The sequence below is a fragment of the Papilio polytes genome, unplaced genomic scaffold (assembly GCF_000836215.1).
Source record: "Papilio polytes unplaced genomic scaffold, Ppol_1.0 DF823923.1, whole genome shotgun sequence".
Classification (NCBI taxonomy): Eukaryota; Metazoa; Arthropoda; class Insecta; order Lepidoptera; family Papilionidae; genus Papilio; species Papilio polytes.
In genome coordinates this window covers 1,096,922-1,115,005 of record NW_013525281.1, presented here as the reverse complement: position 1 = coordinate 1,115,005, position 18,084 = coordinate 1,096,922, and the positions used below count along the sequence as shown (strand labels likewise).

The 18,084-nt window shown below is 32.8% G+C and overlaps 1 protein-coding gene across 1 annotated transcript in view; it reads right to left on the bottom strand.

Annotated features, from left to right (window-relative positions):
• The window catches only part of LOC106102598 (A disintegrin and metalloproteinase with thrombospondin motifs 16-like), a 35,575-nt gene that overhangs the window by 10,802 nt on the left and 6,689 nt on the right, over positions 1-18,084 (bottom strand). The window contains exon 2 of the mRNA XM_013282124.1: positions 359-431. Within this exon, the coding sequence (XP_013137578.1) occupies positions 359-431 (73 nt within the window). The remainder of the gene's footprint in view (positions 1-358; positions 432-18,084) is intronic.

Here is an 18,084-nt window from a genome sequence, read left to right as displayed (position 1 = left end):
CTCGCCCTGAAGAAGGATCCCCGAAGGATCCGAAACTAGTCGGTGCCGTCACCGGAAGAAAAAAGCGTGAGTTGAGCCGTTTTTAATTAATGACATGACATGACAAACCTTGACAGTCTTGCTTCCTTGATGTTGGCAACTTATGGTCTCTTTCCCACATTAGGGTTTTAATCCAAAATATTTACATCTAAGTTTAACGGCGTAAAATATATATCCTAAATAGACGTAAGTATAGGGCTTTATTAAAAAAAGGGTTATTCGAAAATATGCTGTGATTGCTGACATCTTAGACAACAAAAGAGTGTGTGTTTACGCTTTATTATATTAGTACAGAAGTATAGATTATAAGTCAACTTACTGTCAGAATTAGCACCGATTAAGAAGAGCCTCTCAGATTCCGTCAGGTGATGTAGTAACTGTTTGTTGTGTTCCTGTAACAAATGAAATATTTAGATTTATTAATCTATATTATTATTATTATATGAATGTCATTTAAAGCTATTTTTGACCGACTTCCCAAAAGACGGAAGTACTCATTCGTCTGTTTATTTTGTTTATGTGTTTTAATCGTAAACGATTTCTTTTTAATATTATGATTTATCATAATATTAAATAGAAGTCTTTTATTGACGACCTTAGAATTTTCTACCATAAAAAATAGTCTTAATAAGAATTAAGTTAACTTAGTAAAATTAACTAAAAATTAAAACTCAAAAACATTAATAAAAGCTTCTAATAAAAAACAAATAGAAAAAACACTAACTTTTAGGCTTAACTAAATTTATATTTTTGCCCACTTTCTTAGTTTTTGAACTTAAAGATTTATTACCTAAATGTCTTCCCACCTAGGTATTGCATTAGTGCATATGCTATGTACTATTTGAGGTCTGACTTAGGCGTGATTTGACACACCCCCTGCCGCTCCAACAACCTTGGAGCAAATGACAAAGAGCGTCGATAAATGCTAGTAGAAAGTGATATATTTACTAACATAAAATGACAATATTTAATATATTTCTTTCGATATGGAATCTTTTTAAACCTTTATCATACCTATATTATAAATGCGAAAGTATAACTGGATAGATGGATGTTCGTTAGAGTATGTAGCCTTAACGGCTGAACAGATTATAATGAAATTTGGTATAGATGTAGAGGATAGTTTGGAAGAACACATAGGCTTCTCACTTTTGATTTTTATTAATTATACGCGGACGGAGTCGCAGGCAAAAGCTAGAATTGTATAAATGTATTATAATGATGATATGTGTGTGTGTGTTCGAGAAACTGGTAGCATGTTATGTCAATTAGACGATTGAATTAAAAAAAATCAGCTGCAAAGTATTTTACAAATGCATAAAAATAAAATAACATCTAACTTAAATTTCACAGTAATAATTAACTAACCTTGTTAAATTAGTTTTTATTAAAATTCAAATTCTTTACTTAAGAAAAAAATCTTCCGGGATTTTATAACAAACTACCGTATTCAAATATAATTGTAAGATAATCATAAGGAAGCGACAAAAATTCCATACGACATTGTAATCACAGAAGCAACAGAAAATTCACCTCTGTTAAACTTCTATTGTGAACAATTCTATCCGAACAACCTCGACATAATTTGACAATGGATATTCACACAGAAGTGCGAGTTTGATTGAAGTTGGTAATAAAAAAATAAAGTATCTGTGTATTGCAGGCATCACATCACTATCTTAGTTATTAGTAAGATAGTGATGTGCATAATTCGCATTAATAATAATATTTTATAAATGCGACAGTTTAGATGGATGGATTGTTTGAGTTTGTAACCTAAACGGCTGAACGGATCTCGATATAAACATATTATCATATCAGCATTGGACGTACGAAGCCGGGCGCGGAACTCTAGTAAACTAATAAAGAATCAACAGATAAATAAATGGTGTAATACATTAAATTATAAATATTATGAAGATGTCGAGATTATGTAGAGTTAATCTAAGTTAAATGAATTATCTAAGAACATCAAAATCTAGATTACAAGTGTGTCAAGCGTTAAGTTTTTTAACTATTATATTCTATTACTATTACTATTATATTATATATATATTCTATGTAAATTGCAAGTCATCTACGAGTACATACATCTGCTAAATCATGTTCGTTTGTTTCATCGCATTATAAAGCAGAAATATAACTTTCTCTGGAAATTTCCTCGGCTTGATGATATTTACAATAACAGAAAGCGAAAGCAACAATAATTCTAAAGAGATTATAAGTGCGTATATTGCGTAAATTGAATATATAAGAACACTACTTAATTTATACAATTCTGCGCGGACGAAGCCACGGGCAAAAGCTTTTATAATGATCGTAATCTATACATATAATAAAATTGGAGTGTCTGTTGTAACACCATAAGAAAAAATCCAGATTTTAGGAAGATGTATTTGCGTCGCTGATAACCAAAGTCAAATTAAAAAAAATGTTTGTCTGTTTGTCTGTCCGCAAGCCGCGTTTGTTCCAAGTAATCTCTGAAACGGCTGAGCCGATTTCAACCAGACTTTCACTGAAGGGTAGCTGACATAGACCTGCATAATATAGGCTATATTTTTTTAATTCCGCGCTGTCAAAATGTCGTAACGGCTGGGCCAAATCTGCGCAACGTTACATTATACAAGCTTAATAAAGAAGCTTGTAAGGACATATGACATTCAATTTTGACAGTACCTTAAAGACAGGATACAAATGCTATATAACAATGCATTACCTCTGGTATTCAAGATTGGTGCCGGTTTCTTCGCTGGAATTACTGTTTCATTTGAGGTTATACGAATTTAGTCAAAGGTCACAGAGCTTCCTTGTCACGATTAAGTATTTTGTTGGAAAATACAGTTTCATTTGAATTAGTTACGATATAACACAGAAACGGTATTCAATTTATTGCAATAGCTTTCGCCCGCGACTTCGTCCGCGTGTAAAAAAAAAGTAAGTAATCTATGTGTCCTTGCAGAGTATACTCTACATCATTCATCGAGGTCCAGCAACAAACTCTAACAAACATCCATCCATCCATCTAATCTTTTACATTTATAAAATTACTAGCTGTTACTCGCGACTTCGCGCGTGAAATTAAAAATATAGCCTATGTTACTCACAGATAAATTACCTTTTTAACGGTGAAAGAATTTTTAAAATCGGTCCAGTAGTTTTTCAGTTATTCCAATACATACAAAAATACAAAAATATAATCTTTCCTCTTTATAATATTAGTACAGACTAAGATAATTCAAAAAATAAAAAATACAGTTAAACATTTTTTCTTGCAAATGGGTGAGATTTTTATTTATGATTAGAATTATTTTAATGCACTTCATCATTAAGAAAGATTGTGAAGAGAGAGAGATAGCGAGAGAGAGAGAGAGGGAGAGAGAAAAATAAGATATTATTATTAGTGATTGTTACTATTATGAGACAATTCTCTTATCCTTCAAGACTTCAAGTCATATTTTAAATTAGTGTGAAATCGCAAAGAATATCTTACATTTTAATGAACGTTTAAGCCGAAGGATGTTTATGATGCTTAACGATTTAACAATTGTTTTGCTAATTTGAGTTTTAGTTGGCCGTGTTAAGGTATATTTTTATAAAATATGATGGTATTTAGCATATTTATAAGACAATGGTGTTGAAACAACCGTTCAAGATTATCGAAATATGTTACTATTTCCGGAATTTACACGCAAAATATGATATTACATTGAAGCACCTTAAATTAAGGTGGATTTTGAAAGCAGTTGCACTATTTTAATTGACTATGAGGGGACGCATAGAGGGAGGTTATTTCCTCTTCTATGCGTCCCGACCTCTATTAAATTCATATTCCCTTCCCATCATCATCTTTCTCCTTATACTAGTCCCGTAAGGTCGGCGCAACAGATTGTTGTCCTCCATATAACTCTAACATACGTCAGTCATCACTAACTTTTTCAATCCTTTTCTAATATGTAACCTAATGAAAGGGTGGGAAAGGGCCTAAAATAAGGCCAGTCTAATCAGTCAATTGGAATGTTTTCCACTTGACTGTCTATTTATTTATTTATTTATTTACAATAGGAAGCCAATGTATCACATGAAATAGGTTCTGTTTGATGAAGAAAAATAATTATAACTAAAACACAATATCATGGATACACTTACAGGCTAACACATTATGATAAAAAACAAAAGTTTTACATGACAAAGAATTAAAAACTAAAACTAAACTCACTACAAAAACGAAAAAAAACCTTAATGTATACTCCTAAGGTGTGTGGTGTAATATTTACTGAAAAAATAATTTTTAATTTTAGTTTTAATTGAGAAATTTGAATCATTAAATATATCAATGTTTGATTGCTTAGAGATTTTGTTATAATTGTGTGAAAGACGATTTAGCGGCGCTGTTATTCCGATATTGCTTTTAGATAGCCTAGTATTGAGTAAATTATAATATTTTTGTCTTGAATACAGTTTAGGAATTATATATGAGATTTTATTGACAAGATAAGAAGAATTCATTGTATTATTGACAATACTGTATATACTGTTTACTGACTGTCTTTTGTTTAGTCGTAATATCGCACCTGGCGAGCCACGGGCAACAATGTTGTTGACGTCTAAAAATGTTAAATACCCATTAAAATAGATTTCTATTTATTAAAAGTTTATATTAATATTAAAATTACATTGTAGTTTTTGGTTGTTTTCATTGTATTAAAGTGCGCCCCAAACATTCTTACGTACATAAATATATTCCCGTGTTCAACAACCGTTAAATCTAGCTAACCATTAACCCCACGTTATTATCCGTCTGAAACGATTGTAAGATAAACTGAAGATGAGATTTTTTTTATACAATTAAAGGACAGGGTCACAACAACACTACTTTGAGTATTGCGTGTTGTTAACTACATTTTTAATGGGCAATTTGTGTATAAAATATTTTTATCTTTTTATTACTTAGTACCCAATAAAATAATAATAACTTGGTTACCTTTTTTATATTGTAACTATTCTAAATAATAAGATGATATTGATTTATTATGTTACGATATTCAAAAAAGTTTATATTGACATAAGTTGATTCTTACATTTACATAGGAAATGGTTTCAAAAGAGGGCGCTAGTGAGCTATCATTATTTTATTTTATTTATGCCCAGTTCAGTTAATTTGTCCGTCTGTAAAGATTTGGTCGACAAATAACATAAATGTAGGTCAATTAAGTGATTTATAAAAACGTATTTATCTAAACTTAAGATCGTACTTTCCAAGCAATGTTATACAACTGTTATGAAGTAATGGGAAGTTTATCAACCATCGCTTAAGAACATTCGCTTCATAGTCAAAAAGCAACTTATAACAAGAAAAATGCAATTAAAAACAATTGACAAACGATGAACTCTTAAAATTAGTATGACTAAACTATCGCTCTACTGTTATGCGATTGTCGTTTGTTTCGCAGCCAATTCAACTGTTTAGTTGCACAACTAAAAAATGAGACCTTTGACTAAGCAATCGCACAACTGTTAAGTGCGCGCGCTTTAAATGTTTTGTATACTTTTAAAATTTGACATTCAATTTTAAACTAGCAGTTGCCTGCGTCTTCATCAACGCTCACAAACTTCAGTCATAATCGGTCCAGTCCTTTCGGAGATCACTCGAAACAAACTCAATCTTACGGACAGACAGACGGAAGTTTTAAATATTGTGTTAATTATCAGCAACGCAGATTCATCATGTTCATGAAATACGATTATTTTCCTAGATAATACATACACACACTTAAATATTATTTATTAACTAGCTGTCCCCATGCGACTTCATCCGCATGAAATTATGAAGATTTTATTTTATTGTTTACATTTGTCAAATTATCAATTGGAAACATCAAAATGACATGACATGACAACCTTGGCATTCTTGATGTTGGCAGCAACTTTTAGTCTCTTTCCCATATTAGGGTTTTTATACAAAATATTTACCCCCTAAGTTTAATGGCGTGAAAATATATATAGCCTAAAGCGTGACGTAACTGTAGGGCTTTTTATTGCAAAAAGAGTTATTCGAAAATATGCAGTAATTGCTGACATCTTAGACAACAAAGAAGTGTGTGTTTACGCTTAATTATAATAGTATAGATAGAAAAGTTTTGTAACACAGTTACAATTGTCAAAGTAAAATGTTTTATCATATTAATATCTTTTACTTTATTAGTTACACTAAATATTTCTGGTATGCAATTTCCTTTCTAAATTGTAGATAATTATTCCGTTGAATGGATACTGTCAAAACGTCTCGGCTGTAGGCCTGTCGGCTGAGCCTAAAATACCTTTACTAAATTATAGGTCTGCCTAGTGCAGAACCGGCCGGGATTTGGAGCACGAAATTACAAAACTAATTGTAACTGGATGTTAAATTGTATTTTGATAGCTATACCGTTGCTTTAAACCTGCATATAACTTAGTATTACAGTAGAACCTCGATAAGTTAAAGAGAAACACACAATATTTTAAGTTATAAAGGTTTTAAGTTATTTAGGGTCTATGTTATAGAGGTTGTGGGCTCGGATGGGAAGGGAATATATTATTTTTTAAGTTATAGAGGTTTTATGTTACCGAGGTTTAAGTTATCGAGGTTCTGCTGTAGTATAAAGTAACATAAATACACACTTCATACATAATCAATATAGTTGAACATAAACCATACTATAGAAAGGGAATTTTCGAATTGTAGAGTACGTAATAATTGTAGTTCAAAAAACATTTCTTTGGCGAAATCTGTTTTAGCCATCTAAGAAAAATCCACTACATTTTCGAATAACTCGTAAAAATAAAATCGACTAGCATAAGAAAACTGCCATCTTACTAATATTATAAACGCGAAAGTTTAGATGGATGGATGTTTGTTAGAGTTTGTAGCCTAAACTGCGTAATGGATTTCGATGAAATTTGGTATGGATGTAGACCATAGTTTGGAAGAACATATAGGCTACTTAGTTTTGATTTTTTTTAATTTCACGCGGACGGAATCGTGAGCGAAAGCTACATACATAAAAAAATAACTCGTTTTGCACACAAAATGTAAATTATCTGGAAAACGCTAAAGAATTGCCAAATATAGTAACTTATATATAAAAACCACAAAATTTTGTATAAATATTTATTACTTGATATCTAGATTTGTTACGTTTTATATTTTTCGCAAAGCACATAAGGGCATGTGCCTGTTATCGAATTCCATTACCCTAGATTGTAACAAAACTATACACATAACAGCAATTACAAGTTAATAGTTGAATTAACTTTTGAAATAGAACTATAAAATATTTGTTGAAATAAATAATTTATTGAATTCGTTAATTAAGAAGTAATAATTGTTAAATGATTAAATTCGGTATAGACATGAATACAACTTTATCGAGGAGCGAAAAATGAACGAATGTTTTTTTAATTCAATAATTTTGTCTGTATTAAACGGGTCATGGTAAATGCGTCCATTTCGTTAAATCTTATTAATAATATTAATGCGAAAGGTTAGTAGATATTTGTTACAGTTTGTAGTCTAAATTGCTGAACGGATCTTGATTAAATTTGGTATAGACATAGAGTATTGTCTGGAAGACATTTTATTTACATTTGTTTTATTTTTAATTCCACGAGGACAGAGTCGCGGTCGAAAGCTAGTAATAGTGTAACGTTAAATTTTGATGATTAGATTTTTCAAAATTAGCTCTTCATTGATATTAATTATTTGAACACGAAGAAGCATTTTCTCTTCATAATAATATTTTCGTTCATTAGCCGAAACTTTTGTAAGCATCATATTGTTAGCCCTTTCATAACATTAACATTTTTTTTTATCATAAGTTGGCAAACTAGCAAGCCACCACCTGAATACGCAAAATTGGCAAAGCGACCCCTGCCCATAGACATTCGCAATAACGTTGCGTTGCCTACCCTTAAGTGACGGAGGAGACGCACATAGAGGATGTTTTCCCTTCCTATACGTTTCCTCTACCGTTAAAACCACGTTCCCTTCCAATCCCTTACTTATAAGAAAAAGGGTGGGAAGGAAAAGGGATTAAAGTTGGGTCACCGGCACCACACTCATCAGACGAAACGCGGGATTGCTCCCACTTCACGCATGTCTTCTATGTGGTCGTGTTATTGGGGGCAAGCCGACCCTACAGTGCGAAGATGTTAAAGCGGGCTCTACCACTGTTAATATCATACTTCGTACTATTACACTAATGTTATAAATGGGAAAGTTTGTATGGATGTTTATTGGATGTTTGTTTGTATGGATATTTTTTTTAAATAAATAAATAAATGTTTGTTGATGGTGAAAATTATGTAGAACATAAGGAAGAACACATAGTTTACTTTCTAAGTATAATTCCGTACGAACAAAATCGCGAGCATAAGCTAGCGTTTAATTTGTAATAAGCTTAACAGTTTTTCAAGTTCCATAAATACCAAAATATCAGCTAATAAATTTTAGTAATAGTTGTTATGACTTTTATATCTTAATAATGTTGTAAAGAATTTAACAATAATGTTAACGGTCAAATATAACACGTGTCAAAGTTATTTTATCGTAGAATTTTAAGCACTTTTAATCTGGTAGAATTTCAAATATTAAGAGATTTATCATACAAGTTAAAATAATGTTATTTTTATTGTTATTTATTACAGTTTAATGATCGAATGTTGAAATGTCATTTATGGTCGGTTGCTGAAGTTTCCATTTATTTTATCACTAGCTGTTGCTATGACTTCGCCCGAGTGAAATTAAAAAAAATGATCTATGTTACTCAGTGATAACAAAGATTTAATGGTGCTAGAATTTTTGACATCTTTTGACATATTTTAATACGAAAATCCAAAAATGCTCATGTTTCCCTTTTATAATATACGTATAGATATGGATTACCTAGTTACTCGTTTGTGTTTGACCTAAGTTTTAACGGAGTAAAACTCCAGTTTCGTAGTTCGGAAACGCATTTCAAGTTATCGAACCAAAGTATAATTAACGTTTAAATTTAGTTAAAAAACTGTCCATCAAACATGTAACAGCGCTTACTGAAAAATGTCTTTATGTTCGTTTTACAATTCTTCCCTTAAAGTATGCAGATGTTTAACATTTTTGTCTAGATTAGAGTTGTTCCCTTTTTTGTAATTCTATACGTATTATCAGTGTTTGTGTTTGTGTATAATTAATACCTTGTTTGTAGTTGGGGTTTTTAACCTATTTTTATATATATGAAAAAATCTTTAGTTGGGAGGTTGACAGATATAGGAGTTTATTTTAATATAGTTATGAATAGCTATCCATTAGTGTTGGCTTTTTATTTGTATAACACTTGACGTCAGTTCGTGCTTATTCGTCAATTGCTTTTTATTAAAGTCATCGTTAAGTGATTCTCTCGAAATTTGACAGTTCAATGTCAAACTATTTAAATTAATCACTTCTTACTAATCTTACTAATATTATAAATGCGAAAGTTAAGATGGATAGATGTTTGTTAGTTTGTAGCCTAAACGGCTGATGGGATTTCGATAAAATTTGACATAGATATAGAGGATAGTCTGCAAGAACACATAGGCTACTCGCTTTTGTTTTTTTATTCCGCGCGGACAGAGTCGTGGGCGAAAACTGGTATTATAAGTTTGTAAGAGTTTGTAACATAAACTGCTGAACTAATCTTGATAATGATTGATGTCTAGAAGACATGGGCTACTCACTTTTGTTTTCTTTAATAACACGCCCGGACTCCCAGGAAGTCTAGTAGGTAATAATTTTAATGGTACTCTCAATTTTGACAAGTAAAGTTCAAGTATCAAACACTTTTAGCACGCATTTAAATATTTAATTGCTCTTTGCTGCTCTATTTAATTAAACATAACAATAGTGACATTCATTATTAAAAAAATAATGAATAAATGAGATTAACGAACTTGACCTGATTTACAATTGTAATGCATCAAGAAAGGTAAGCTTTAGTTCACACGATAGAGACAAACTAATTTGTAACTTATTCTCAATGACATAAGAGTTACAATTGCTATTACAGTATCATAGCGTCGCATACTTGATCTAGTATAAAATAAGAAAAAATGCTAATTGTTATTTTTATAACACACGAGAATTTGTACAGATATTTACGCTATAAATACATAGACTAGATTCCAAAGTGAATTATTAAATTAATTTACAAAGTAACAGACAAAATAAACACTTTCATAGTTATGGGGAACTACTACGAGTATAAGTTTGTCCCATCAAATACAAAAGAGCTGTCTCCCAACTCAGTCATTCTTCTCCCTTGCCTTATCATCTATACTTCTATACTATTATAATAAGGCGTAAACACACACTTCTTTGTTGCCTAAGATGTCAGCAATCACAGCATATTTTTTGAAAAATACCTTAATTATTTAATTTTAAATAAAAAGCCCTACACTTACGTCATGCTTTACGATATATATGTTCACGAAATTAAACTATATTTTGGATAAAAACCCTAATGTGGGAAAGAGTCCATAAGTTGCTGCCAACATCAAGAAAGAAAGATTACTAAGGTTTGTCATGTTATGTCAGTTTGACATTTGCTGTTGATAATTTGACAAATGTAAACAATAAAATAAAATTTTCATAATTTTATGCGGATGAAGCCGCACGGGAACAGCTAGTGTATTTATAAACCTTAATGTTTTGGCGTAACATTTACATATTTATTGCCTGACGCCAAACATAATTAGGCAGAATAAGCAGTCTGGTACAAAAAATATCTTATGTAGAGCCTACATATTTCGTGAATTAAATAGATTTTTTTTAGTACTTAAACGAGCCTGCCTACAGCCTACCACAGCCTACAGCCTACCTGCCTAAGAGCCTGTTAACAATAATTTTTGTATGGATAAGACACTTTGCGAAATTAAACGTGAAGCTTCACGATAAGCTTATTTAAGCCAAAAATATTGTGAAATAAGATTTTTTTAGTAATAATATAGTCTTAAGAAAATTTTAAAAAATGCCTTTTTCTATTTAATCAACGATTTTAATTAGTATTTATAATTGTGATATAATAGCTAGGTCTAAATTGACTCGCACCGTATACTAGCAATTATCTCTTGCTATAACAATTATTTCGGTGGCAAATATCGAACTTGGTCAAGGTGAACCTGTCGGGTGGGGTCAAAAACCTATCAGTTTTTGTCTAAAATTCGTCGCATAACTTACGAAGTTTAGTATAGCATTTAAAGAAGTTAATTAATCACTAAGGTAGAGATTTATTTGTAACTGAATTGCCACTGTTTGCCTTGCAGAGGCATTTACAGTTTCACCGGGATTCAGTGGCCAAGCGCAGATGGCGTTTAGCCTAAACCTCGTTTATGAGTAACTAAGCTCGAGGGCTCCCTCAGGAGCCTCGGCACGGGCCGTTACTTCGTTATGATTACCGGATTGGGAGGCCGCCGAGCTCTTAGAACTGGGCACTAGAGCCCCCGAGACGGGAACTCGGCTTCGGTTGTCACTTAATAAGGTAGTGCAGTAATGATAATTTAGTTCAACTGGCTTGCTGTAGTAACTCACAGCTTAGGTCTAAATTTTAGAGGTCTACTTTTACGAAAAGTTAACCAAATAAGGTCAGTTAAATAAAGCTACAGTCATCATCATCATCATCATCATCATCATCATCATCATCATCTCCTTATCCTACTCCCGTAGGGTCGGCGCAACAGGTTTTTGTCCTCCACATAACTCTATTATACGTCATCTCAGTCATCACTCCCTTTTTGATCATGTCACCATTTACACAATCCATCCATCTCTTTGTAGGTCTACCTCTACCGATGTACACTTCCACACTCATAACTAACGTTCTCCTTGTAACATGCGATTCATCCCTCATAACATGCCCATACCATACTAACCTTTTGCTCCTTACATTCTCTACTACTAATAAAGCTACAGTAATTGTTATTATTCTTTTCTTTGTTGCCAATATTTTTGTAATTTTGTGTCCAGTCTGATAAAGTAATTAAAATTTATTTTAATAATAAACAGTCATAATTGTTTGTGCTCTTTACATATATGTTAACTTAAAATTGAGGTTGCCTGGACAAGTTACTTTATGATAACTACTTAAGATACATATCAAGGAGGTTTTATGAACGCTAGAATAGTGTAAAATTTAAAAGGCTAATGACCGGTTCCCCAGTTACATTTAATATTAGCGTTGTGTTCGATAAGTTCATGATATGCGCTTCCGAACAAAGTAATCTGCACTGTCAAAAACTTAAAAAAAAAAACTTAGGTCAGTCTAACACTAATGAATTACTAGATTATGATAAAATTATTGGATACTTCAGCAACCCAGCATTAAAGCGCTACTCAAAGTACTCGTAAATCTAAGTACTTCTGTATGTAACAATATCGAGAAAAATATAAAATTTAATTGTTCCGGAAAACCAAGATTTTAAATGAGATGACAAATAAGAACTTCATTTCTTCAGTTTATAAACCAGAAAGTGGTAAGATTGAAGACAGAAGAAAGCATGGATGGCGTGAAAGAGGATATGCTTAAGAAAGAAGTAGATTCAAATATGACGGCTGATAGAGATGAATAGAAGAGCAGCACATACTGTGCCGATCGTTAGTAGGGACAACGACTTTAGGATTTCTTGAGAGAGTGCATTTCTTCGTATATTTTGAACCAATCTCAATTATGTTGAGGAAATTTCTTTGCTATGAGCGTTTTAAGCGATATTTCAGTTTACAATTGTCCGGTTACAATATGAACTCATGAATATTAACAAAGCAGAACGCCAGACGTTCCGCTTGCTGTTTCGATTTCGACACTTTCATTTGCTAATCCTATAACTGTTTAGATTCTTTAACGAATTTTGATATAGCACTTAAATTACAGTTAAAATCTAAACGTAGAGTGGCTTTTATACTTCTAATGGGGTTTGGGGTTAAGTCTCTTAGCTAATACTCGACCTTAATATCATTTTTTTGAGTAGAGTGTGTTAAGGAATACTTAGAGCGGGCACACAACTCAACAGTTGTGCGATTGTCGATTGTTTCGCAGTCAATGCAACTGTTTAGTTGCACGACTAAAAATCAAGTAGTGTGCGCACCTCCATATAAGCTCATATATCAAAGCAACTCAACTGTTTAGTTGTGCGATAGTTTAATCAAAGGTGTGTCACGCTCTTATAGTTTTTCCTTTTGATTTGCTATGACAGCTTGTTATACCTTAATGATGCCACATCAAAAGAAAGTTACGAATGTATCTGCTGTCTCTATTTATCCGTAAAGAAGAAAAGAGATGACAACGTTTTTGTATACAGATATTTTAGCAATAGAAATTTAACGTAGGAAAAGAGGCTTCAAAAGCTCCGTAGTATATTGATAAGTAACTTAACTTATGGCCGAATAATTCTCAATCTTAAACAGTTCGCTTTGTGAGTTTCAGAATACGGACGTTAGTCAATTTAATATTTTCTTCTGTCATTAGTAACATTTCTTTAGTAAGTGTTTACTAATCCGTTGCAACTCATAGTTTTTGTTACAAATTGTGAAGATTTTGTGTAATCTATTGCAATTATTTATGCTAAGTTTATGTAACTGTAACAAGTTTAAATAATTGTAACATTTTTTGATCGTTACTACATAAATTTCGCTTGACCGATTCTGAAAGTAAATTGACATACACTTTGGGGTTTTCATAAAAAATTTAGAAGTTCAAATACATTAAGAGCGGGCACCTTTGACTGATCTGTCGCACAACTGTTTTGCGATTGTCGATTATTTCGCAGCCAAATAAACTGTTTAGCTGCACAACTAAAAACGTCATTGACGTCCATAATATCCAGCGGCGGTCAGAGTGTTAAAACACGTGTTTAACTATATTTAGGGGTATCTTTTTACCCGACACAAAGTCGGATCTAAATGATTTTTGATTGTACAAATTGTCTTATTGTTAGACAATGCAAGGACATTTGCTTATTTGGCTTGATTATGCTTTGAAGGCAATCTGGAGAATATTTCAAACTTTTGAAGTGTATTATTCTTTAATACAAATTTAGATCATTAAAGTTTTTATTACTTAAGCTTGGTATAACTTAATAACTATTACTAATATTATAAATGCGAAAGCTTAGATAGATGGATGTTTGTTAGTGTTTGTAGTCTAAACTGCCGAACGAATCTTGATGAAATTTGGCGCAAAAACATCTGGAAGAATATATAGGTTACTTTCTTTTTTTAATTCCACACGTACTATACTTAATTTAGACGATAAAATAAAGTTTAAAATGAAGCGTTGAATGAAGATGTGCAATTGTTACCTTTAATCGACAGCTGAGGAGCATACAAGACATTTTCCCCGAAAACACTAAGAAATGTGTTTTTTTATAACATAAGGTGGCAAACGAGTAAGCGGCCACCTGAATCCACCGAAATGGAAAGCGTCCACTACCCATAAACATCGCAATTGCAGATGCGTTGCCTAGCCTTAATTGACGGAGGAGGATACCCACATAAAGAGGACATTTCCCCTTCCTATTCATCTCCTCCACCGTCAAATCCACTTTTCCTTTCCATCCTTTCCTCTTAAGAAAATAGCGGAAAGGGAAAGGGTCTAAAATTAGGCCTCCGGCACAACACTCATCAGACGAAACACGGAATTGCATCCACTTCACACCTGTTTTCTGTGTGGTCGTGGTATTACACCGGGCGAGCCGGCCAATACGTACAAATATATTAAAGCGGGCTCTACCACTGAATGTTGAGATAATTTAATGGTAAAAATTCCCAATACGTATTAGGTACTCTGTATATATTGAATCTTGTCACGATATAAATTGCAACACAGACCGGTGTATTGAGTGCCGATGTTACAAAACTGCCGATTTAAATATAATCACAAATTGTTCACCGTCAAATTATAATTTCACAGTTCCATTGTTATTTATTACACGTAATAACTTGTTATGTCCTGGTTCAGTTTAATGCAATGATTTATTATTTAAATAGATTAGTGGGATGAATGGAAATCTAACCTAGAAGTGATGGATGACGTGAAAGGTGACATGATCAAGTAGAGAGTGATGACTGAGACGTATGATAGAGTTATTTGGAGGACAAAAACCTGTCACGCCGACCCTACGAGAGTAGGATCAAGAGGAGGTGATGATGCTGATGATGGTGGTTGTCTTAGTGTAGTTAAAGTTGCTACGATTTATTATTTAAATACTAGAGTAGTGGGATGAATGGAAACCTTATTTTATAGTTACTAATGCTTTAAGTCGATTATGAAAAACTTGTTAACAACACAATTTTTAACAAACAGTGGAGTCCTATTATTAAATAGCTGGTGAGTTTTTTAACGAGAAAAACAAATGCTAGAGTCGGATGATCTACATATTACTGATATTATAAATGCTAAAGTTCCTAGATCTTATAAATTATTGAACAGATCACTATTATTAAGACGAAAATCAGTACTGATATGATAGTAGAATTGGCGCAGCACTAAATTATTAGCATAAGTATCCCATCCCTATCTGACAGCTGTCGATGTAATTCAGACGTATTGGAACAGCGCGCCATTCTAGCGGGATCAGTGACTCTCAGTGTTTTACATTAATTATTTTGCAGTTATATTGATGTCACTATGAATTTTGGTATAGATAGAGCATAGGTTGGAAGAATACATAAAGCTACTTACTTCAGTTCTTTTTTAATTCCGCGCGAATGGAGTCGCGGGCTCGTAGGGACGTAAAATGATTGATGATTTATGATCTTCATTAAGTTCATAAGTAAGAGTTCAAGTTAAACCATATTGTAATGTTTAACATAGTTTATTAATTCATACGTTCTCTAGCCTTGCGTAGCAAACAAGAGGCGTCGGGTTGTACAGTTATCAAGGGCAGTCACGATTGATGTGTTGAATATGAGAAGTTAATGGATATATTTTGCAAATAACTTACATAATAGGTCAATTAAAGCTGTCCCATTGTCAATGCAAAACTCACGACAGAATTCAGAAATATCTTTTATGCTGGGTTTCTGAAGTTTCCATTTATTTTATCATTACATATGTCTTATAGGAGTAAAATGACGTAGTTTGGAAACGCATTTCACGAAGTTATCGAACCAATAATTCTAACGAATGGTTAAACTGAAGACTGCTGGGAAACCGGCAATTAAATATGTAACAGCGTCTCAAATGATAAGACCACGGTATAACTCTAAATACCTTACACATTTTTAGGTCTTTCAATTTGTAAGCGCCATTTACCAAGTGAAGTATTTAAAGTTAAGAATGAGTACATTAGAGGAAGTTTGAAAGTAGCGCGAGTGGTAGAGAAATTGAGAAGCAAAAGGTTAGTGTGGTATGGACATGTTATGCGACAATGGGGACATAAACCAGAAAGTGTTAAGAATGAATGTGGATGGCTACAATGGAAGAGGAAGACCGAAGAAAGTGTGGATGGATTGTGTAAAAGAGGAAATGTTTAAGAAAGGAGTGGATTCAGATATGACGGCTGATAGAGATGTATGGAAGAGCAGCACATACTGTGCCGACCCTCCGTAAGGGATAAGGGGAAGTGGATGATGATGACTTACCAAGTGAAGTATTTAAGATTCGACTCGGTATTTGGTCGATAGATCAGTCTTTCCAAATGTGGGCGATAACTCCTTAATGGCACTGGATGCATAGAAGACGGTACAGAGCCCAGAAGAAAGTTGATTGTTATGTTGTTAATTTTAAATAAAATGTTCCCACTTCAGGTTTAATTAGAATTTCTGGCGAGACTAATATATGGTTTTGAGATTTTTAAGCTTAAAAAAATGAAGGCACTAAAAATCTTTTCTATTGGGCGTTAGAAGCAGTTTGAAAAATGAAGATATTTTCTTTTTAAATGCACATTAAAAAGTCGCATGAGTTGGTAGCGATGCAGTTATAAGATCTCGTGCGGCGATCGGAAGTGCAAGGAAACGTGACATTTGCTGCATTCCGCCATGCGATGTACTTTAAGGCTGGTTTACACAACGCTATGAGATTTTCTATAATAAAATTGTATCTATAAATAGTTAACGCATGGATTTGTATTATATCAGAATCCAAATGTTTTCTTATACGTAGATTTTGGTTTCTGTTATGATTTTTGCGTCTCACTCTATTACCGAAAGGTTCATCTATTTATATAGTGTTAAAATATTAACAGGAATGTAAATTATGTTAGCGAATCTTGTCAATGATGATTCATATATCTTGACGTTTGCATTATAATGCAATCAGTGTGTCCACAGTCTTACGGCAGACGATAGATAGACGTCGGGTCGGTGACCGTCAATCATTAACTGCAAATGGAAACTCGTCTAACAGGCATTGAGGTATATTATGTAATTGTGTGTTGATAAGTTATTATAGAAGGTCAATTCGTAAATTTTGACGATATTTTAAATATTGATAACTACTTTTCGCCGCGATTCCATCCTCCTGAAATTAAAAAATAAAACAAAAATTGCCCTATATGTTCTTCCAGGCTATCCTTGAAATCTGTGCCAAATTTCGTCGAAATCTGTTCAGTGTTTTAGACTGCAAACTTTAGCAAACATCCATCCATCCATGTAAACCTTCGCATCTATAACATCAGAAAGAAATAAGAAGTAAGATATGTAAGGTAGAGGATGGTTCACTTATAACCTCCTCATTTTAATATTTTATGCAGTACAATACATAACCTAAAACTTTACTGCACAAATTACTCAATATTGTTTTCATAAAAACAGTATTATGCGTCGGTCATGCACCATTGCATTCGATCGCAAAAAGACAATATCTGCAAGCTCGAGCAGCGGTCGGACGTGTATCCGAATTGTGTAACCGCGGATTCGATACGATTGCTTATGTGCAATAACTTCCACCTTATTGCTTTCATATTTGGTAATCATTCTATTTACTTATGGCGATATTTCACCAGTTTTTTTGAGAATAATTCTAACAGACAAACCAATTTAAACATTATTAAAACCTAATG